Genomic DNA, 25182 nt, shown 5'->3' on the forward strand with positions numbered 1-25182 from the left:
CGCTGAAAAAAACAGACTCCTGGAAGCACACCATACCTCACGTCTTTAAAAACATTAGTTTATTACAGGTGTTCAGGAAAAGTCTATACTGTGCTTTAACACTCATCAATCACCAGTGATCATATTAAATCTTCAGGATGCACCCAAAGTCAAGTAATGCTCAGAACATAGTGTACATTAAGCTTAGTGTTATTAAAAACAAACTTCAACATCGACTTCAATCAGTGCAGGAATTTGAACGTGTGTTAATATTTAACAGTAACAGGAATTCAGTTTATTAGCAACAATTATTAAAACCAAAACAATCAAAATCCGTTAAGTGTTTGCTTAAACAACCGCATAAGCCTGCGATACTTCATTAACTCATGGAGCTGCCAAATATAGTCAATACTGTGGTTTCTTCACGTCGCTCTATTTAGATTGTGCCACTGTCTGCGTTTTTAAATGGTGACATGATTCATGTCATTCTGCTCCAATAGTAGATCAATTCACAGCTTAGTTAATAGTAGTTTATATAATGATATTTACATTTAAATGGAAGACAGTCTACTTAAAGGGATAGTTCACCGAAAGGAAATAAACATTTGCTCACTGTTTACTCTCCCTCGAGTGGTATCTTTAGAAGTTTCTTCATTCTGTTGAACACAAAAGATGATGAGATTTTAAAGAAAGCTGTAAAGATCGAGTTCCATAGTAGGAAAAATAAATACTATGGAAGTCAATGGTTACAGGTTTCCAGCTTTCTTCAAAATATCTTCTTTTAAAAGTAGAAAAGGGAGGAAAGGAGTAAATTCTGACAGAATTTTCAGCTTTGGGTGAATCATCCCTTTAAAGAAATCATGATTAGCATGAACGTGCCATATTCTATACAACTGTGTATTAAATAGCATTCACAGGTTTAAGTCAGACCCACTTAAAGGGTAAGTTCATGTCCATAAAGAGAGAGTTCACCAAAAATAAGCTACAATTATGTCATTATTTGCTTAACTTCTGTTGAATAGGACAGAAGATATTGTCAAGAATGTCTGAAAATGCTTCCTACTGACTTCCATAGTATTCTTGTTCCTACTATGGAATTAAAAGGCTACCAGATTCCAACATTCTTCAAATGATCTTCTTTTTTTGTGTCCAATAAAAAACACAAAGATTTGTTACCACTTGAGGGTGAGTACATATTTATGTTTAGGTGAACTGTCTCTTTAAGAAGTAGGTGGGGAGGGCACCTGTCAGTCATGCCATCATTCCACTATCCGTCCATGCCTTATGGAGAAGGCGACGAGACGCTTGTACATGGTGCTGAGCATAACAATCGCAGCTAGTACTATGCCGCATATGGCACTGAAGGCCCAGCGAGGTCCCAGGATGGTGTAGAAGTGTGAAACAAAGACAGGCCCGAGGGTCCGCGCGCCACTTCCTGATGCAGTCAGCCATCCCATGTAAACTCCCTGTGTTTGCAAACAATTGGGGAAGTTGTTTAATCGCCATGTTGATTTGGTTAGAGGTTTAGTAGAAAGTGTTTTACCTGTGGTTTGGGCCCCAGTATCTTTGAGTATAAAGTGTAGGACATGACGTTGCATGTGGGATAGCCCACTCCGATCAGGATGTCAGAGGTGATGTACTGTGAGAGATGAATTACAGGGGTGAACAAGCACCAGGTCTGTTCGGACGGGCATCCAGTGGGCTCCAGGGAACTGTTTGAGGTTGTGTTGGGTGCCAGTTGTATTGATGGTATAGTGTTATTATTAATGTCTGTTGATAAGGAGGAGATAAATACAAATGTAATATATTTATTATGCAATATAAACTACCCCCCAGAGGTTTGGGTTTATTATGTTCTGTGTTTTAGAGTAGTAGTATGACATTTTATTACAATTAAAAAAGAACAACTCTGTTTGGATTCAATTTTAAATGTTAATTATTCCTGTGAGTTCATTACTCGATCTTTAATCACATGATTATTCAGAAATGAGGTGTTAAAGGTGCAGTAGGTGATTGTCTTCAGGAATTTTTTTCGTTGTGTTGGTTAAAAGTCTCTTTACATTCCAATAGTAATAATGAAAGTAAATGATCTAAATGTATTTATATGTATTTTTATATTTCTGAGTGAGGCATAAATCTAAAAAATGTTCATCCAATTAAATATTGTCGGCTGATAATTCCCATAATTCTGATAAACAGCTCAAAGTGTCTGTCAACAAATGTAGTTTCGTACATCTGTGCACCCCGTCTGTGCAGATCCACCATTTGCGCGTTCACGTGCACATGAGAGAGAGTGACAGCAGTAAAATCAAATGCTGAATAAAAATGTTAAAATCCTGAATCAATATTGGAGCTACCTTTTGCACGCTGGAGGAAGGATGACACCATGGCTGAAGTATTTTTTTATACAGGTAATGTTCTCTTTTAAAACTCTTTTAGTCACACAAGCTGATGTAGATTGTGTTGTATTATGAATGGGTTATATGCACAGAAGTGTTCAGCCACTGAAATCTTCCGGCAAAAGATTGATGTGATTATTATTAATTTCATAAGGGACCTTTTACAGCATCCATAATGTAGATTTTTATTTAGTTTAACAAAAGTAAATAGCGCTATTCCGCCTAGCCTGCTTTACATTTTTGAACAATGACAACTTGTGATTATTTACCATACTACTCTGAATATTCGGTCTGAAATAGCATGCAAGTAGTGTAACTTCTGCACGCTGCCAGCCAACCACTAAGCATACAATAGTCGCTTTAAGACAAAGCGTTGTAAATTTTAAGTTTTGCTTACTACACAACTGAAAACGTGCTAGATATAATACAGTTTTTCGTTCAGAATTGTAGTATTATAAAGTACTATAAAGCTTTCTAACTGGAGGATGACATGAACTAGTGGGTTGTCTATTGTCGTCTTGAAGGTGTGCATTCGTGATATCATCAGGCGTAGCTTTGAAGGACAGGGGTGGGACTGTTTTATTATGCTTTATAATGCTAAGATATTATGCTAATCTATTAGCATTTTTGTAGAAACAGAATAATTATCCACATCTTTCAATACATTATAAATTAATACAATATAAAAATCATGTGGAATACAAATATCAAATTCTGATATGTAAAACATTTTTGGCACAAAACTTTTAATTGGTACTGTATTGATGTAAATTATAATAGTAAAGTTTAACATTTGTAAAGCATGTTCAAACACAAGAGAATACATGATTTAACATTACTAGCACGAATTAGCTTATTGCTATCTTAAACATGGCTAACATATTTGTTTCATGTTGTTAGCGTGTTTCACTACATATAGCTTGTTTGAATTAGCACATTGGTAGCATGGTCCAAACATATTTAACATGCTATTAGTCTGTTTCTAACATGTTGCTTACATGAATTATCACTATACTAGCATACTTATGACATGGTTAATGCATGAATTGGGCGGCATGGTGGCACAGCGGGTAGCACTGTTGCTTCAGAGCAAGAAGTTTGTTGGTAAAACTGTTTAAAAAAAATTGGTTAAAACTAAATTGTCCATAGTGTATGTGTGTATGTCCTGGTCCTCCAGGTTGCGGGTTTAGAGTTGGACTAACAGCCCACCTAATAAAAATTGGATGTTACGAAACACCAACATGGTGCGGCTAAATATCAACTTCGATATAAATGGCTCACACATGAATTAGCAGGTCACCACTATCTTATGACACATAGCTAATCATAACACTATACTAATAAAAAAATCTAAACGTTAGTAACATTTCCTACCACATTTACCACAATGTTGACATTAGATTGTTGTTTGCATGTTTTGAACTGTTAACTGGAGACCATGGTTTAAGTGTTGGACCATGTTTATATGTATTAACCAATTGGAAGTATATTTTTAACATAATTTGACATGTTATTAACTTCTATTACCATGATGTTAGTTAGCAGATTTGAACTTTTCTTAGTTGCTGAGATTCCTTACCTGTCCACTGTATTTTAGGATATTGATTTCCCCATGGCAACAGCACAAAAAACCCTACAAATATGAGAATCAAGCCTCCAAGCAGCAGTGGCCGATCTCCTACCCTGAAAAACAAACACTGATTTTATCTGAAATCAGATTACTCAGCCTGTAAGTGCAACAAGAGGAAGTCAAATACTAGCAGTCAAGTATATGTTTGATTTATCATAAGAAAACACACAAGGTGGATTTATGACTGGTTACAATGAGATCAGAGCATTCTGTCCTTCAGTAAAGTACAGTTTCCATTATTAGTCAGAAAAAGCTTCATTTTATAACCAATATGCACAAGGCTAAAAAAAGATGACAAAATAAAAGACCTGTAACTTTATCTGGTTGTGAAAAACGGGGTGTGATTTTGAAAAGCATTTTGGGATAATACTGCAATTTAGAAATACAGCAAAACGCTGTCAGTATATATCTAATAGCCTACATTTCATTAGTATTAAGCTATTAAAAATCTAAATCATAAATTTTCTTTCTTACCGTGCTGAAACTACTTTTACCACCAGAAAGACGAGGATGGACTCAAAGCCAATGGCAGCCAATATGATGCCATTATACAAAACAGCTTCCTTTCTTGTCCATGCAAACATGTCCATTGACAGAGGAGTAGATATACTGCAGGCAAACGATGCACATAATTAAAATAAGCATTAAACTTAAATATGAGTGAAGATTTGAGGATCACCACTTACGTTTCAAACACAGCAAAAATGAAGAGAATAATGAAGAAAAGGATGTTAGATGTGAACACTGCGATCTGGTCGATATTACCTTGAACCTCTGGAGTCACATCTACTCTCTCTGAGGGCAGAAAGATGATGGACTACTTTAAAACACTGAACACAATGGCAATGCATAAGTATACTGTTAAAATAAAGCTGTACAATTCTGAATAAACTAAAAATCAACATTTTCTGTTTAAAATAAAAGTTATGATTTTCCAACTCTAAATAGCTCTTCTGACTACTTTTTTTTTGCAATCTATTTTCATTCATTAAATTTATTCATTTTCCTTTGGCTTAGTACATTATTTATCAGGAGTAACCGCAGTGGAATGAACCGCCAACTATTCCAGTATGTAATACGCCAGGGATTCTCAACCAGTGGGCTAAAGCAAAAGTATCTGTGTATTTTTGTGTAAACCATTTAATATATCTGCATAGTTGTCCAAATTAAAGTCATTTGAGTGTTTTATAATATAAACTTGCATATGAGCTTTAGAAGCACTCTGGTGGAGCTGTTCACTGTTCCTGTCAGGGATCTCCCAATAATACCCAGCAGCAAACTCAACCGCCATCAGATTGATGCGTTTCAACAGATTTAGGCTGTTTTTAGACTGTATTTTACATTTGGCTGTTTATTTTTGAATAGTAGACAAATATAGAATATATCACTATAGAATATATTCTTAAAAATTTTTTTTTAAAATTATATATATATATATATATATATATATATATATATATATATATATATATATATATATATATATATATATATATATATATAAATTGTTAATAATAATTGTTAATAAATAAAGGTTTAAAAAAGCATTTCATAGAGAAAATGTCAGACAGGTGGGCCTTCAAAAATTGATTGGAGAAAGAAGTGGGCCCCGAAGTGAAAAAGGTTTAGAACCCCTGTTTTTATGCAATTTTATGCCTTCCAGTGGCAACCCAGTACTGGGAAACACCCATACACTATGGCCAATTTGTGTGGAGAATAGGGCTGCACGATCTTGAAAAAATCTGATATTGCAAGGTTTAATTTTTCTGCAATAAATATTGGGATACGAATAGTTTCACAATATGTTTTGAACAGCACTATTTGATGGTTTTCTGGGGACTCTAACAGTAAAGATATTTTCTAGTCCAAATATCTTAAAATTCTTATATCAAGTAAAAATATTGTTTTGTTTTTAACTTAAGAAGAAATAAGTCCAAATTTGTTGTTTCTTAAAACAAGTAAATAATAATAACAACAAGTGAAATAATCTTGTTATACAGTAATTCTGTAGCTCCTGGTCAACTAAGACTCAACATTGCACATATTGCAATGTGACTATTGCGAATGTGCACATTGCGATATCGATGCCGGAACAATATATTGTGCAGTCCTAGTAGAGAACATGCAAACTCCACACAAAAATGTCAACTGGCCCAGCCGGGATTTGAACCAGCGACCTTCTTGCTGTGAGGCAACAGTGCTAACCGCTGAGCCACTGTGTCGCTGCAATCTATTTTCCAAAAAAAAAAAAAAAGTTTTTTTCAATATCTAATTATTTAACAGTTGATCAATCAATGACTCAATCATATATATTTAAATCAGTGTTTTTTTTGGGGGGAGGGTAATTTCTCGCTTGAATAAATGATTCAGAGGCAAATGCATGTTTAATATTTTCTTGAAACTGATAACTTCATTTAAAGCATTACGCTTCTTTCAAAACGTCATTTACTTTGATGTGATCACTACCTTCGATATCAGTGTTTATACCTGACCTATAAACTCATCTAGCATATCTGTGGTAATTTAATTGGGTGTGTATTGGGTGGGTGGCTAAAGAATTCGAAAACATTTACAGGACTTGCCTTCTGGAGTGTAGTTAATAGGACGGATTCTGTTCCCATGGTCATCCACAGAGTGCTCCCTAAATCAATAAAAGCTTTTTCAATTCTATAGATTGGATTTAAATCAAGTACATTCACATACACTGTAAAACAAAAAAAGTTGACTCAACTCCAAATTGTAAGTCAACTTGCTGCAGAGCTTTTTTGAGTTGACTCCACTTTCAACCCAAGTACTGCACTTGACTCAATTTAAGTTATGTAAACTTAAAAATGTCCTGAAGCTGGTTGCCTTAAAATTTTAAGTTGAGTCGACTTTTCTTTACGGTGTAGTATGCAAACCGGTATTTAAAAACAAAATCAAACACTCAGTGTATTAATATTTAAATGTTATCATTTACTACATACTTTAGTACATCATACTACAGTGCGGCTGTCAGATGCTGTAAAAACTTAGGGTAAATTATTACCTCAAGACTAAAATAACCAGCAGAATGTTAATGACCCCAAAGCAGGCCGCCAACAGCGCTGGAGCCGTGTACATATTAACCTGAAGCTTGATGACATCCACACTCACGCCGGTTTCTCCAATGAATGACAATACGGCCTGCAGAGCTGGAAAAAGGACAAATTATGTTAATTCACTTTATTAAAGGGGCTATGGAAGAATGTGTGTAGATTAACTAGAGAGCCTCTCTCTACCTTTCTATCACAAATAAAAAACAATGCTTATAGAAGTGGTTCTCAATTCGGGTCCCAAAGCCCCCCGCCCTGCACATTTTGTATGTCTTTCTTACTGAAGACACCTAAATCAGATCATCAGTTCATTAACAGAAAGATCCATGAACTGATCCCTGTGTCAAATAATAAAGACATACAAAATGTGCAGGGTGGGGGGACCCAAGGACCGGAATTGAGAACCACTGCTTTATAGAATGTTGAAGACAATCCATAAAGAGCCATTCTGTACTTTAATGTCACTGTGTCTAAGAAAGAGAAGGGTTCTAACATCCAAGGCAAAAAAAAAGGAACTTCAGGACTAAATAATGTATCGGTGCTCTTTGGTTAGGGATTCTGTTAAGCAAGCAAATAAGTCTAAAAAGTCTGCGTGAACTTGACGTTGCTGAGACTTTTATTTTAGTATGTTAATGAGTTTCCAACTGAAACTGAATATTGAGTAGAGGGTGGTGCTTTGGTTTGCACATCATTCACTCATAGCAAACTAATGGTAAAAGGGGCATGGTTAAGACCACTGATATACAGTTGCTATGGAAGCCAACAGAAAAGAATTCAACAAAAGGATGGCCACTCCACACATGGAAGCCATTGGTCTGAATTTGATTTAAGATCTTTTTTTTTTTAGATAATCTTCAATCAAATCTGATCATTTGCTTTTGCTTTGGAGTGACGGTCCTTCTCACAATGTGAGCTAGCAAAAATAAACATTGTCAATTCTGATTGTACATGGACTTTAAAAAGCCTTTATTAACAGGGCCAGTGTACTAAAAACTGTACGCATGCACCGACGCATTCTAACTGACTTGCCTTCATTAAGGTAACAAATTGTATTTTAGCTATTTAAATGTTAATGCATACTGCAAATAACTTTACACAGACCTGGGCCGAGTATAAAGCCGAGAGCTTGACAGGCACTCATGTTCGCCATTGCACTGGTTCTCTCCTTCAGGGAAGTGGCACCAGCCACGTAGGACCTCACCACTGCTACATTACCTGGAGGACAGAAAGACAGCAAAGAAATCAAATACTTTGACTTTGTTTGATGCATCTGCAAGTGCTGCATAGTTGTACAAATAAACATTTATTAAACAATATATTGTTTATCAATCAAAATCCTATCAAAATCTACATTTTTAAAATGAACATTGAAAGGAATCTGTATGATTCTTTTTTTAAAAACTGCATTTATTCAGTGGTAACAAGGCTGAATTGTGTTGAATCTTGCAGATTTTGTGCTCAAAACCATTTTATTTGCATAATTATTGTACCATTTACTTTTCTGTAAAGTCCTGGTAATCTTTTTTCAGAGTTGTTACATGAATAAAAAGTTTTAAAAGACAGCATTTATGTGAAATACATCATACTGTACTACAAATACCTTTACTGTTACCTTTGATCAATTTAATGAATACATTTCTATGTATTAATTTCTTTCAAAATATTGTTGTTTTTTTTATTTACCTGCTCCGATACCCACAAATGTGCGAGCCAAAAGCATGTGAATCTGGTTGTGTGAGGGAGGTAGGTTGACATAGGAGTAGTAAATGTTGGCCGAGACGTTGATGAATATAGAGCAGACTAGAGGTTCCCTCCGAGGCCTGTGATTGGACCATAATCCAAAGAAGGGCGAGGCCACCATTTGACCCAAACTATATGCAGCAACCACCCAACCCAAAAAACTGGCATCAGCATTTTCATCGATCTAAAAAGAAAAAGCATGATTAATGAACTTACAATATACAGACCAAAAGGACTTGACAGTTCAATTAAACATCCATTAATACAACTGGACTTCCACATGAATTGGACTTTGCTGCAGACTTTGATTTCAGTTGGATGATGCATTTTCAACTGAAACAGAATATTGAACAGGGGGATGGGTATTATTTTTGCACTGCTCCTATCATGTTTCATTTGCAGCAAACTAGCGGATTGAAGGGCGTGAAATATTTCACTCAAACTGATGACAGAGAAAGATCATCATTTTTAAGATTAACTTGCACAGACTAATGCTACGGTCACACTGGGTTTTTTCTCCCATAGACTTCCATTCATACGCACGCGAATGCGTCAGACCGCAAACGTAAGGTCATGCGTCAAGTTTTGCATGTTGCTGCGGTGCAAAGTTCAAGCTTGGTGAACTCTGACCTGCGAAATCGCATCATTTGACTGCGTGAGACCAATCGAGGATCAAAACAGGACCTCTCTGGACAGAAATTTAAAACATGGAGCAAATCGCTGGCTTTTTAATGTCTAATCATCTTGTTTAATCCCGCCCCTTTTCGCAGCGCCGTACGACAGAATTTCGCACACACAAAGCCCAGTGTGACCGTAGCTTAATGGTTCAGACTAACAGTGACTACGTTTACATCAACATCAGTAATAGAATTATTTGCCTTTGTTGTGACTATCCTTGATTGAAATTTCAAATTAGTCACATCTTGGGTCTGCTGAGGGGTTTAGACGCTTCCTTAGCAAATAATACATGGCACGACAAGTCTTCATTTGTGGCTGTTTATTGTAGAGCTTGTTTGAACAAAAACTGATATGAAATAAACAAAATCAAACAACTTTGGTCATCAAACACTGAAGGTAAGGTCTAAAGACCATGTGCTCCCAGCAGGCCAGTAGGCCACATCCAGGCCTTTTAAGCTTCCGCTGGCCTGTAGGGGGTGCAAATCTCCAAAATAAATCAAGATTAACACAAATCTTTAAATAAAATAAACAAATGGCTCCTACAGCCTTAATCTAAAAAAGACAATAATATGGTAATAATAATAATATGATAATTTCTTGATCCCATTTACAAGTTACAGCACAGAATTCGATTAACGTCATTGTGTCACCACGCTATCCACATTTCCTCCGCAGTTTTTTAATTTGTCAACTTTAACTGCAGTTTGGCACTTTCACTTTAATTCAGGAACATGTATGCATGGCCCCCCGTGACAGACGAGTTATTGGATGCGAGTATGAACTGCTGGAGGAGTGTTTTTTTAATGGAATTTGATCCCGCACACCGTATAGGGAAAAAAACTTCCGCATTTGTCGATGCAGGTGTCTGTGGTCTGTGGTCCACTGACTCCATAAGTGCAGAGAATAGTGTCAACCAGCCGTGTGTGTATAGACTATCCTATCGCAAAATGCTAAGAAAATCCGACACAACGGTAATAGTTTGATTAAAGTGTTTACATGTCTGTACTGCACATCAATAATGCATATCTTAATTAGATTTCTGTTTAGATTATGACTTTAGTTGGATTAAGGTAATCAAAAATCGTTGTTTACATGGTAGACTCTTAATCAGACATTCGTCTTAATCATATTAAATTCGGATAATTGGTGTCCATGTAAACGTAGTCAATGTGTGTGAGCAAAAATTTTTTTCATTTTTCTGTTCTTAATCCTTTAAATTTCTATGGATTTGTTGTGGTTTAAGGAGAAAAAAAAATATATATATATATATCACTGCAGCTTAACTTACAATAAAATAAAGTCAAAATAAGAAGTAGGTATATAGATATGTAGATATAGATATATATAGATATAGATAGGTACACACAGATATATACATATTATATTTTACACACAGAGTATATATTATATTTTACACACAGAGTATATATTATATATATACACACACATAGACATATATATACACACACATAGACATATATATATATATATATATATATATATATATATATATATATATATATATACAAATACATACATACATACATACATACATACATACATACATACATACATACATACATACATACATACATACATATATATATATAGAGAGAGAGAGAGAGAGAGAGAGAGAGAGAGAGAGAGAGAGAGAGAGAGAGAGAGAGAGAGAGAGAGAGAGATATATATATATATATAAAAATTAAATATATATAAAATGCCAATATAAAACTGTCAACTGTGCTCCTAAATGTTTGACTAAATTTATTTTTTTAAATAAATGTAAAAGCAATAGTAATAATTTAAAGAAACATTTTTATTGCCCCCAATAACTTTTTCGAAAATCCTTTCACTCCAACCCTAATCAAGTACACCTGAACCAGCTAATCATTTTTTCAAGATCACTAGAAAGCTACAGGCAGGTGTAACTGATGATAGGGCTGCACAATAATGCGAAAAACTGTCATTGCAATATTGATTTATTTATTTTTTTTTAGGGGTTTTCACCTTTATTTTTGATAGGAGAGTGGAGATTTACAGACAGGAAGGTATGGGGAGCAGAGAGAGGGGATGGGCTGGCAAAGGACCTTGAGCCGGGAATCGAACTCGGATCACCGTGCGCATCTCGGTGCTATGTGTCGACGTGCTAACCATTAGGCTATTTGCGCCGACCAATATTTTGTTTTTGTGATGTATATTGCAATATAAATATAATTTCACAACATGACTTAATTTGGAAGGAATTCATAATTTTACATTGATTGGGATGATTTATTTATGAGAGGGAATCTGCATAAAATGAATAAATTGACACACATTTATCATGCACAGTATATCATTTCTACATCAATATCACAATTATACGCAATGTTGAGTCTGGATTATAATTCACATTCATCACTTTCCAAGTGTTTTTTTTTTTGAGGCCTGTGACTGTGTGAGGGTTTTAAAAGCATTTAGGGATAACAAATTGTACCATTTGTAACATTTTGTAAGTTTTTTACCGTTAGTAATTTATTGTATTAAATTGTTTATAAAACTAAGACTATTCAGTATTATTTTACATTTGATTATTCAATTACTTTATACCTGAAATCACACATGTATACACAAAATAAAATAAAGCACAGATGAAAATAATACAACAAATATAAATACGAAATAAACTGTGCTTTATGATTTCCGGTGGAATCAAACAGTATCGACTAAGGGACAGAAATTCTAATAAAATGTAAAAGAATAATAATGTAAAATAACAATGTAACGTAATAATGAAAAATAACATAGTAATGTAATAAAAAACATTCACTTATTGTCTTCATTGTAGAAATAATTATACAATTAATCTTTGCTCAAGTGGTTTTGAATTGCTTGACATCCTGCTATGTGACTATTGCGGAATCGCACATTGTGATATCGATGCTGAAACGATATATTGTGCAGCCCTTATTAATGAGGATTGGCACTAATCCGCTTGTTAAGTTTGACGTCACGCGAAGCGGCTTCCAGGTTTAAGCGCTATATCAAAAACACTGTATGGGGAGACTCATCAAATGGTAATAACAAACGTTTACAAAGTGATGTAATACATTCGAAACTCACGATCGCAATATATTTGTCCATGCCTGATATAAAGTGATTTTTTTTTAAATAAATTGTTACAATTTTGGTATTTGTGATGCAGCAAGCCCAGAGACTGATGTGTACGCTATATAAAATTCACTTATATAAAATTAACTTTAATGTGTGATATGAATAAAATATGCTCATAAACGAATATTTTCTCAATTCAAATGAGTAGCAGCTTGAACCCGAAAACAGTATTCCATACGTCACCGATACGTCACGACTTAACAAGCGGATAAGGCTTTGCAGGACAATGGTCCTCCAGTAGCGTATGTGCCTATTGCTGTTCTTCAGCTCACACTTCTGCAAAGTCTGCACAGAAGATGTATTTGAGGAACAAATCTTCAAATTTAAACCCCAACAGATGGTTAAACTGAAGTTCACTGAATTTAAAACTGAGAAGTCGAGTTTCTGTCAAGCAACTTATCATTCTAAGACACGCTTCTTTGAAATGAAATGTATATACTGTAACTACTTCCCTTTTTCACTTCCATTTTTTCAAGAAAACAGCACAGGTAATTCTCTTCATTAAAAAAGATTCCAAGAATTCCAATAACACTTGATTCAAAAACCATGACATTATTGTCATTGAATTAATGGTAATTTACTTACTGATATTTTCACATCTTTTAAATATTATGTTTACCCATTTTCAGATGAAGTTTCTAATCAAATAAAATGTATTAAAATGAGATGATTTATTATTGTGATGAATATGAAGCACAAGTCAGAATGACAGTGGTACATTATTTCACTCATGTTTTGTGCAAGGCAGTTAGGAGGGCTAGTACTGCTTTAGGTAGAATATAAAAAAGTAATTAAAAACGCAATACAAATTAATAAACAAAACTCAAATGACACAAATTACTGTAAATCAAACACAAGACTGTAGCTAGTAACACCACAGTTGAGGGTTTGATTAACAAGAAATGCATGAGCTTATAAAACATTTAACTTCCTAAGTGCAATGCAATAGGGTATATGCACAGCTAGTGTTTCTTCCCATACGGATAAACTTCCGGTGAACGATTAATGCGAGTTTACAGCATCGATGTTGTAATGTAATTAAAATATAATCAGTTAAATAGACTTCAGCATTCGTTTAGTCGTTGAAGCGTAAACTGAGATGAAAAGCCGTTTACATGCACGCGCCCGTCAAGATCAGCAGACGAGCACAGAAACTCCATTGAAAGTACTGGAGTAAAATAAATTTCCATATTTTAAAGACATGGCACGGAAAAATATCATTTAATGCAGTGCTTCCTGTACATTCTGAGACCCATTTTAAATCGTATATCCATCAGGACGTGAAGATCACTGATTTTTAAAGAAAACAGACTTTAAACGCGCCGACTTTGTAATTGCATCCAGTTAACCACAAACGTTTGATCCACGTTACTGCAAAATTAAAAGTCCTAGTGCTTACTTCTGCATAAACCCCATATTGAATATATAAATGCAAATAACTTACTTTCTTCAGATAGGGCCAAATTGAAGTGATGACAATTGTAAAACCTACAAAAAAAAAGAATGAAAAAATAAATAAATAAATAAATAAAAAAGCTATTACTAATACAAACATTAAATGTGCTTATATTTTGTACTATACAGCAATGCAATTAACCTGCAAATAATGCAAATAACAATTATTCTGCTACCTAGGAAAACAGCTATGCATACAGCAAGCTTCTAATTACACCTTTACCTCTTTTATGAGGTTTGAAGGCATAAAATGTGGAATTGCACAGTTAAACACGTCCTGACACTGCAAAATGATTTGGCAAGTTACAGCAGGTTTTCCACTCTAAACTGAATGGGTATTTTTAAGTTCATTGAACCAGACTGCAGAATGCATCTTCACAAAAGCTGCAAGGCAAATGTTAACTGATCTGACAGGTAATGTTGATGTGCAAACATGTTTTTCTCTTACCAACACTGCTAAGGAACATGGTGAAGTACATGACCCTGATGGATCTCCATCTGCTTCTGTCAGTATCTCCATCACTTAAAATAAAAAAGAAAGTTTTACATTTCAGTCTATATTTTTTCAATTATTCTGTGCATTAAAGAGATAGTTCACTCAAACATTTACTCATACTCAAGTGGTTATAAACCTTTATGAGTTTCTTCCTTATGCTGAACAATAGAGAAGATATTGTAACGAAAGCTGAAAACCGGTAACCACTGACTTCCAAAGAAGTAAGAACGAATAATAAGTCAAAGGTTTTCAGCTTTCTTCAGAATATCTTACTTTGCTTTCAACAGAATAAAGAAATTCAGACAGAGTTTACACAAGTGAAGGGTGAGTAAATGACAGAATTTTCAAACTGAATTTTGTTAAAAATCTGAATTACAACAATGGTTCCTTATATATGAAATACATTTTACTGAGGTAAAGTTGGCTTTATATCCGCTCATTCTGACTTTCTCCTTAATAATATCAGTTCAGAAAAGTATTATTTGGTAATTCTAAATAGTGAAATCGTTTTAGCATCCAACGACTATCAAATTACAACATTGTTCACAGTCAAATAAACAGTGCTAATGTTGTTTTGAAGTCATTCTTGCTTATGATTTTAGACCCAAAATTCAAAGTACCATGGTAAACACTATAGAAAGCATGTCAGAAGTTGTCACTGGATGAATGTGCGAATATAAAACCAACTTTACCTCAATTAAACCTTTATGAGTTCCTTTCCTATGCTGAACAGTAGAGAAGATATTGTGACAAAAGCTAAAAACCTGTAACCACTGACTTCCACAAAAGTAAGAACGAATAATAAGTCAAAGGTTTTCAGCTTTCTTCAGAATATCTTACTTTGCTTTCAACAGAAGAAAGAAACTTAAACAGATTTTACACAAGGGTGAGTAAATGACGACAGAATTTAAATTTTTAGGTGAACTGTCCCTTTAAATCTGAATTACGACAACGGCTGCTTATATATGAAATATATTATATTTAGGTAAAGTTGGTTTTATATTAGCACGTTCAGACTTTCCCCTAATAATATCATTTCAGAAAAGTATTATTTGCAAATTCAAAATAGTGAAATCGTATTAGCAGCCAACGACTATCAAATTACAACATTGTTCACGGTCAAAGAAACAGTGCTAATGTTGTTTTAAAGTCATATTTGCATGTGATTTTAGACCCAATATTCAAAGTACCATGGTAAACAAGAAAGCATGACAAGTTGTCACTGGATAAATGTGTGAATGTAAAACCAACTTTACCTCAATGGATATCATTCATATCTCTCCTTATTGAGCTTAATCTATTTTAGACTTATCATGTTATGAGCATTAGTGACAAAAGTGCCCTTGTGACGTGGAACACAGGCAACATTGTTAGTTTGAATGCTCAAGCCAAATACTTGCAATTCATATCTAAATTCGGAGCATTATTAACATAAAGTCGTGACATTTTACGTTATAAATTATACAATTATCACAAGTTAACGTTACCTTATAATCTCGCCTCTGAGAAGCGGAGTGTTTTCATCGGACTCCTCAAGTGGCATTATTATTAGTGACTAAGCAGCTCCTGGAAATGAAAGCTCATTGAAGCGCAGTTCTTGTTGTTTATAATTACTTCAACATGACTGAAAACTGTCTGGAGCTGCACAGTACGTATGTCGAAAACGCCTGCAGATCGATGTATAATATTCCCATTGTAGCGGTTTGTAGTAGAGCAGTGTAGGAGTAATTTAGCGTTATTCCGAACGGCGCCGTCTAAAGTCCATAGGTGTTGTTGATTCAGCGTAAACTTGAAACACACGTGAACAGAGAGAAACCATAGAGAAACAGAAAAACAACCGCTGCGGCTTCAAAATAAAAGCCCTTCAGCATCGTCCAAAGATTAAGCGGCTGCTTAGGGCCCCCAAATAAATACCTAGAAGTATAAATTATACCTATACATGATATAACAACATTTTCTATCATATTTTTTTATGATGAGGGCCTAAAAAACAGAAGTTTGATGTTTACTACATCTGCTCAAATGTGTCCCCTATTCAAAGAGAAGTCTAGCAGTCAAATTAGGTAAAGATTTAGTTTTAAAACAGAATAGTTTATATATCATTCTTAGTTATTAATTATGTTTAAAAAAAACAAATAATTTAAATAGATTTACAAGATGCTTTCTTTCATTCATTCATTCATTCATTTTCTTTTCGGCTTAGTCCCTTTATTAATCTGGGGTCACCACAGCGTAATTAACCGCCAATTTATCCAGCATATGTTTTACGCAGCAAATGCCCTTCCAGCTGCAACCCATCACTGGGAAACACCCATACACTCCCACATTCACACACATACACTACAGACAATTTAGCTTACCCAATTCACCTATAGCGCATGTCTTTGGACTGTGGGGGAAACTGAAGCACATGAAGAAACCCACGCAAACACAAGAAGAACATACAAACTCCACACAGAAACGCCAACTGACCCAGCCGAGGCTCGAACCAGAGACCTTCTTGCTGTGAGGCGACAGCGATACCCACTGCACTACCGCACTGCCCAAGACGCTTTACATACTGTTAATATTATTATGCATTAAGACAAAGTGTAAAAATTGAGATTGAGTGATATAAGAAAAAATAAATAAATAAATCAATTAAAAAAATTAAATACAAAAGGTGCAGTTCAGAACCTTTGGGCCCCATGGCCAGAATTGCTTTGGGCCCCCGAATCACTAAATCCACCCCTGTTAATATTCATAACGAATTCGTCAGTTTTAAAGCATCTAAACAATTGTAGTGCGATGCTGCTTTTATTAGAATGCACGAACATGTATTTTAATAAAATTATAAAAATAATCGATTTAATGTGAAATATTTACATTATCTTTCAAACAGCAGATTTTATTTAAGTTTTAAAGTACATAAAATGTAATAAAAAAATTTCATTTATTTATGCAATAATGAATATGAAGCACAGGTCAGAATGACAGTGAAACATTGCTTCTGCTGTGTAGTTAATAAATCAATAAAATCTGCTAGATTTGACATCATGTGCTTTGTTTATTGCAGTAACCAAGGCAACACCATTATTTATACAGTTCTATAGGCACCAACCTGCTGAATTAGCTAGATATCATAGATTTTTATTCAGTGTATGAATAATGTTTTAGTTTTGGATTAGTTTCTTACATTAATATTTAGTAAATATACAGTAAGTTAAAAGTCTCACCGGTGTTACCGGTTGAAACCTAAAGTTGTAATTAGGTCTTAGAATTTAGGGAAAGAGTTTTAAAAAAGGTCTAAAAAGGTATTGAATTTCACTCTCTGAGTCCTGTATATACTCTGTACTATTTTTACTACAGTAAAATCTGGTGTAGTTTATTTAACTATAGTTATTTTACCACAGTAACTATAGAATTACCACAACAGATTAATTCAAGTACTATAGTATGATTTAAAAACACTAAAGTATTTTCTATAAAAAAAATTTCATTTCCAAGCCAAATGGCACTAAAACAACAGATTCAATCCTAAAAACCGATCTGATAAAACTTGTCAAACATCCCAGTTATAACTGTAAGACTTACCGTTTTTCGGGGAAAATCAAGAATCAAGAACCAGTTCCTCCACATGCGGTAATTCTGGTGATAAATTGTTTGACAGCAACCAATTCAATCAAAACAAATCATTTACAACCCAAATTCCAGAGAAGTTAATAATATAATAAAATCAACAACCTGCAATTAGATTTTTTTTCTTTTCTTTTGTTTTTTCTTTTTCTTTTATTTCATTGACAAAAGTACAAAGAAAAGATTTTCTCAGTGAGCAAATTAATTGTATTCTGAAAATATAAACACATTTTGATTGTAATGGCTGCAACACACAGAGGCTATTTAAAAGTAAAAAAGTCATCATATGTTCATTCATTCATTTTCTTTTAGGCTTAGTGCCTTTGTTCATCAGGAGTCGCCACAGCGGAATGAACCGCCAACTTATCCAGCATATGTTTTACACAGCGGATGCTCTTCCAGCCGCAACCCAACACTGGGAAACACCCATACTTGCATTCACACTCATTCACACTTCACTACAGCCAATTTGTCTTATTTAATTCTCCTGTACCAGCATGTCTTTGGACCGTGGGGGAAACCGGAGCACCTGGAAGAAACCCACGCAAACACGGGAAGAACTCCACACAGAAATGCCAACTGGTCCAGCCGAGGCTCAAACCTTCTTGCTGTGAGGCGATCGTGCTACCCACTGCGCAACCGTGATGTCATCATCAAATATTCAAATGAAAATGTTTTGAAGCACTCCATAATAGGCAGGTAAATTATTGGGCCTCACCCATCACCTAAGCTGAGGTCATTGAGGTGGTTTGCAAACTCCACAGTGGCAAAGCAGCGAGGTTAGATGAGATTCACGCTGTGTATCTTAGGTCTCTGGATGTTGTGGGGCTGTCGTGGCTGACACGTCTCAACAACATTGCATGGAGGTCGGGGACAGTACCTCTGGACTGGGCAACTGGGGTGGTGGTTCCCGTTTTTAAGAGGGGGGACCGGAGGGTGTGTTCCAACTATAGGGGGATCACACTCTTCAGCCTCATGGGGAAAGTCTATGCCAGGGTACTGGAGAGGAGGATCCGGCCAATGGTTGAACCTAGGATCCAGGAGGAACAATGCGGTTTTCACCAGGGCCGTGGTACACTGGACCAGCTCTGTACCCTCACCAGGGTGCTCGAGGGTTCATGGGAGTATGCCCAACCAGTCCACATGTGTTTTGTGGACTTGGAGAAGGCATCCGACTGTGTCCCTTGTGGCATTCTGTGGAGGGTGCTCAGGGAGTATGGGGTCAGAGGCGCTCTGTTAAGGGCCTGGTTTGCATTGCCGGCAATGAGTCAGACTTGTTTCCAGTGCATGTTAGACTCCGGCAGGGAAACCCCTTGTCACCAATTCTGTTCATAAGTCTTAATGACAGAATTTCAAGGCGCAGCCTTGGGCTGGGGGGGGGGGTCTGGTTCGGGGACCACAGGATTATTGTTACACATGTTATTCGCAGACGATGTTGTTCTGTTGGCTTTATCGAACATGGACCTTCAGCATGCACTGGGGCGATTTGTTGCCGAGTGTGAGGCATCTCCAGGTTGGAGGAAAGTCCTTACCCCAGGTGAAGGAGTTTAAGTATCTCCAGGTTTTGTTCACGAGTGAGGGAAGGATGAAATGTGAGATTGACAGGTGAATTGGTGCAGTGGCAGCAGTAATGCGGTCGATGTACCGGTCCATTGTGGTAAAGAAGGAGCTGAGCCAAAAGGCAAAGCTTTTGATTGACCATTGAATCTACGTTCCTACTCTCACCTCTGATCATGAGCTTTGGGAAAGGACAAGATCTCGAATATAAGCGGCCAAAATGAGTTTCCTTCGAAGGTGGCAGGGCGCACTCTAATGGATAGGGTGAGGAGCTCTGACACCCGGGAGGAGCTCGGAGTAAAGCCGCTGCTCCTCCACATCAAGAGAAGTCAGCTGAGGTGGCTCTGGCATCTGTTTCGAATGCCTCCTGGACGCCAGCATGTCCCACCGAGAGGAGGCCTCGGGGAAGACCCAGGACACACACATATATATATATATATATATATATATATATATATATATATATATATATATATATATATATATATATATATATATATATATATATATATATATATATATATATATATATATATATATATATATATACACACAATTATATATATATTTTTTTACATATACATATATACATACATACATACATACATACATACATACATACATACATACATACATACATACATGTATATATGTGTGTGTGTATATATATATATATATATATATATATATATATATATATATATATATATATATATATATATATATATATATATATATATATATATATATATATATATATATATATATATATATATATATACACACACATATACACACATATATACATATATATACACATATATACATACATTATGTATATATATATATATATATATATAACATATGTATATATATATACACACACATATATACATATATATATAAAATATATAACCTATGTATATATATATATATATATATATATATATATATATATATATATATATATATATATATATATATATATATATATATATATTTATTTATTTATATATACACACACACACACACATTTACATTTAGTCCTTTAGCAGACGCTTTTATCCAAAGCGACTTACAAATGAGGACAAGGAAACAATTTACACAACTATAAGAGCAGCAGTGAACAAGTGCTATAGACAAGTTTCAGATGTGTAAAGTCTAAGAAGCTAAGCATTAGTAAATTAATTTTATTTATTTATTTATTTATTTATTTATTTATTTTTTTTTTGAGAGAGAGTACAGTTAGTGGTATAGCCAGAGAGGCAGTTAAGATTAGGAAGGAAAGGGGAGACTAAACAGTTGAGTTTTTAGTCGTTTCTTGAAGACAGCAAGTGACTCTGCTGTTCTGATGTAGTTAGGGAGTTCATTCCACCAACTGGGCAGATTGAATGCGAGAGTTCGAGAAAGTGATTTCTTCCCCCTTAGGGATGGAACAAAGAGGCAACCTTCATTCACAGAACGCAAGTTTCTGGAGGGCACATAAATCTGCAGAAGTGAGAGCAGATATGAAGGAGCAAAGCCAGAGGTCGCTTTGTAAGCAAACATCAGAGCGTTGAATTTGATGCGAGGAGCAACTGGCAGCCAGTGCAAACGGGTGAGTAGCGGAGTGACATGTGTTCTTTTGGGTTCATCAAAGACCACTCGTGCTGCTGCGTTCTGAAGCAGCTGAAGAGGTTTGATAGAAATAGCTGGAAGCCCGGCTAGTAGAGAGTTGCAATAGTCCAGTTTGGAGAGAACAAGAGCTTGAACAATGAGTTGAGCTGTATGTTCAGATAGGAAGGTCGGACCTTTCTGATGTTATAGAGTGCGAATCTGCAAGATCGAGCAGTTCTAGAAATGTGGTTAGAGAAGTTTAGTTGGTCATCAATTGTTACTCCAAGGCTTTTTACCATTTTGGATGCAGTAATGGTTGCCCCATCCATCTGGATTGAAAAGTTATGGTGTAGAGTCAGGTTGGCAGAAACTTCAAGCATTTCCGTTTTAGCGAGGTTAAGCTGAAGATGATGATCTTTCATCCAGTGTGAAATGTCTGACAGGCAGGCTGAAATACGAGCTGGAACCGAGAGATCATCAGGGTGAAAAGAGAGGTATAGCTGGGTATCATCAGCATAGCAGTGGTAGGAAAATCCATGTTTCTGGATGACTGTTCCTAAAGATGTCGTGTAGATGGAGAAGAGAAGTGGCCCAAGAACAGAGCCCTGAGGTACCCCAGAGTTTAGATGCTGTAGGTTGGACACGTCTCCCCTCCAAGACACCTTGAATGACCTGTCCAAGAGGTAAGAACTGAACCATTGAATAACAGTGCCTGCGACGCCCAGTGACTCAAGCGTAGATAGCAGGATCTGGTGGTTTACAGTGTCAAAAGCAGCTGATAAATCCAGCAAGATGAGGACAGATGATTTAGAGTCTGCTTTAGCCAGTCTGAGATCCTCCACGACCGAGAGCAGGACAGTCTCAGTTGAGTGGCCTTTCTTAAAGCCAGATTGCTTGTTGTCCATGAGGTTGTTTTGAGTAAGAAAGTCCAGGACTTGATTGAACACTGCTTTCTCCAAAATCTTGGCCATGAATGGAAGCAGGGATACCGGTCGGTAGTTTTCAAGTAGCGTTTGATCCAGGTTGGGTTTCTTTAGCAGTGGGGCTACCCTAGCCTGCTTAAATGAAGTAGGGAATAGACCAGAGTCAAGAGATGTGTTAATTATGTGAGTCAGTGTTGTTATAACTGCAGGAGAAATGGCTTGCAACAGATGAGAGGGAATGGGATCAAGCGGACAGGTGGTTGCATGGCTCGATAGCACGAGATTGGACACCTCAGACTCAGAGAGCTGGAAAAAAGAGGTGAGTGTGTGTGGTGTTGGTGGTGTATCTTGTGTGTTTGTTGTAGGTGCAGCAAATTGAGCAGTGATTTTTGCAGTTTTGGTGCAAAAGAATGTAGCAAAGTCATCAGTAGTGAGTGTGGAGGATGCGGGTGGAGGAGGAGGATAGAGGAGGGAGGAAAATGTTTTAAAAAGCAAGCGAGGATTGGTGGCACTGTTGACTTTCTGACGGAAGTATGTCTGCTTTGCAGAAGTAACCTCAGCCGAGAAAGAAGACAGAAGAGTTTGGTATGTTATGAGCTGTTCAGGATTTTTAGTTTTTCGCCAAATTCTCTCAGCAGCCCGAAGTTTTGAGCGATGCTCACGGAGAACATCAGAGAGCCAGGGTGCAGGAGGACTGGCACGGGCTGGCCTGGATGTAAGAGGACATAATCTGTCTAGACATGATGCTAGCGTGGAGCAGAGTGTATCAGTGGTACTGTTCATATCAAGTGCAGAGAGTTTGCAAGATGGAGGAAGAGAGTTAGAAACAATGGTGGATAGTCTATTGGGTGAGAGAGAGCGTAGGTTTCTGCGAAAGGCAACTAGAGTAGGAGTGTGTGGCGGCTCAGGAGTAATGTGGATGTTGAGAGAGAGAAGGAAATGATCCGATGTTTGTAGTGGAGTTACTAGTGTTTGATCAGCGAGGCAATGTCGAGTGTAAATAAGGTCTAGCTGATTACCTGATTTGTGAGTAGCAGAAGTAGGTGCTCTTTTGAGGTCAAAAGAGGCAAGCAGAGTCTGGAAGACAGCAGCTTGAGATCTTTCAATGTGAATGTTGAAGTCACCTAGCACCAACAAGGGAGTGTCATAATACATACATACATACATATGTATATATATATATATATATATATATATATATATATATATATATATATATATATATTAAATGAAAGTAGTTAAATGCCAGCAAAGTAGAACACGGATACAGCTTGAAGCTGAAAGCGTGAGTATGTCTGTGCACTGGAGGTATTATTAACTTGATGACGACATCATTGCCATAGCACACTGTGAGATTTGCAAACTTGGGATTGCCTGCCGGGTATTTTAAGTTAAGGTGCTATTTGTTTTTATATTAGATTTTTTTTTTAGATTTACTGTTGCACTAAAATCCAAAAGTGAAGAATTTATGTTATATATTACTTGATTGTTTGCAGCAGTGCTCTATTTTTAACAAAATTGTTGAATGATAAAATAAGGTGAATTAAATAAAACATAAGGACCATCCTGGATCTATTTCCTCGCTCTTCTTTAATCTTTTTTATGTATTATTAAAGTATCGGATCGGGTTTCGGTATCAGCAGATACTCAAAATGAAATGACAGGAGGGCAAAAAAAAATCTGATCAGGACATCCCTAATAAAAAACATCCCAAACTTTTCTGGAATTTGAGTAGTACAATACAAAACAATACGACTGTTAAGTCTCATGTAGAAGCTAAACAGGATTTGCTCAATAGATGTGTCTGGAATCTTGTTGATGGATTCACCAGAATGAATGAAGTAAAAAAAAAAAAAAAAAAAAAAAAAAATTCAACTATGTAAATACATTAAGAGAACAATTTACTTGGGAGTGAAGATAATGGGATATAAATAAGATTTTCTGTCAGTGAGATAAAAGGCATGCAGACGAGACACAGTTTGTTTTTTTTATCCTGTTGATCTACCTATGAAGTGAAGTGGCTTTATCAGCTTTGACCCAAATCTAAACCAAAGCAGAGTGAATGTAAATAGCCCCATACAGTAATAATCTCTGTCCCAAAAATGTTCTCTTTAAACATTTTCTTTCGTTTTTTTTTTATTTCTTTTGAAGAAAGTTGAATCATTATAAAAATGATAAATTATAAAATACTTTTTATGCCATGTTACAAAATGCATAGCCTAATGCTAAACCTAATTTCCATTAGAATAACATAGACGTTAATATAACTGTTGTAAGGAAAGTTCTTAACTCAGTTAAAAGTTTTGAAGTATTGCAGCATCAGCACCACCCAGCGTAGCAATCAAAAATAGTCTTTAATGTAACAAACCTTGTTATGAAAACCGGGGTGGTTTCTTTCCAGTCCGTGTGATTCATTCTGGACAGATTTATCTGTCTTCGAGAAGCAAAATCATTCAATATGATAGCTATAGTTGGTAATTATGAAATTAACATACTCCCAAAGGTATCATCATAAGTTAAGTTAAAGTTAAAACATGAGTAAGTTTTGTCCAGACAGTTTCACCACATCTGATAAACTGTCCCGCCCCCCTGGTTGGAAGCGAGAATGTTATTGGTTAAATCTCTTAGGAGATGAACTGTTTGAACAATCCTATAGGTCTGCTCTCCTGCTCTTCAGGAGAGTCTGTGAAAACGGAACTAAATTAAGGATTACCTCAGTGATTCGAAATAATTTTTAAGTTTTATGAATTAAATACTTTGCTTGTGAATTGTTTTTAAAGACGCGAGGGTAAATTGTCAATAATATAATAAGAAAATAAAAATGTATAAACTTTTACTCTGCCCAGCAGTCTTAAATGGAAAGATGATAAACAATCCCATATGTCTA

At 35.7% G+C, this 25182-nt stretch overlaps 1 protein-coding gene across 1 annotated transcript; it reads right to left on the bottom strand.

Annotated features, from left to right (window-relative positions):
• Window positions 1-37: 37 nt before the first annotated feature.
• Window positions 38-16435, bottom strand: mfsd8 (major facilitator superfamily domain containing 8). Its single transcript, XM_056469656.1, has 12 exons — window positions 16092-16435; window positions 14557-14630; window positions 14098-14141; window positions 8766-9006; window positions 8184-8297; window positions 7037-7181; window positions 6591-6649; window positions 4695-4803; window positions 4483-4617; window positions 3958-4061; window positions 1523-1749; window positions 38-1445 (listed from the first exon to the last, which is right to left on the bottom strand). Exons 1-12 carry the CDS (start codon window positions 16145-16147, stop codon window positions 1239-1241), a joined length of 1515 nt encoding a protein of 504 aa, XP_056325631.1. The 5' UTR covers window positions 16148-16435; the 3' UTR covers window positions 38-1238.
• Between the last annotated feature and the right edge of the window lie 8747 nt (window positions 16436-25182).

Source organism: Danio aesculapii, chromosome 12, assembly GCF_903798145.1.
Source record: "Danio aesculapii chromosome 12, fDanAes4.1, whole genome shotgun sequence".
NCBI classification, from domain to species: domain Eukaryota; kingdom Metazoa; phylum Chordata; class Actinopteri; order Cypriniformes; family Danionidae; genus Danio; species Danio aesculapii.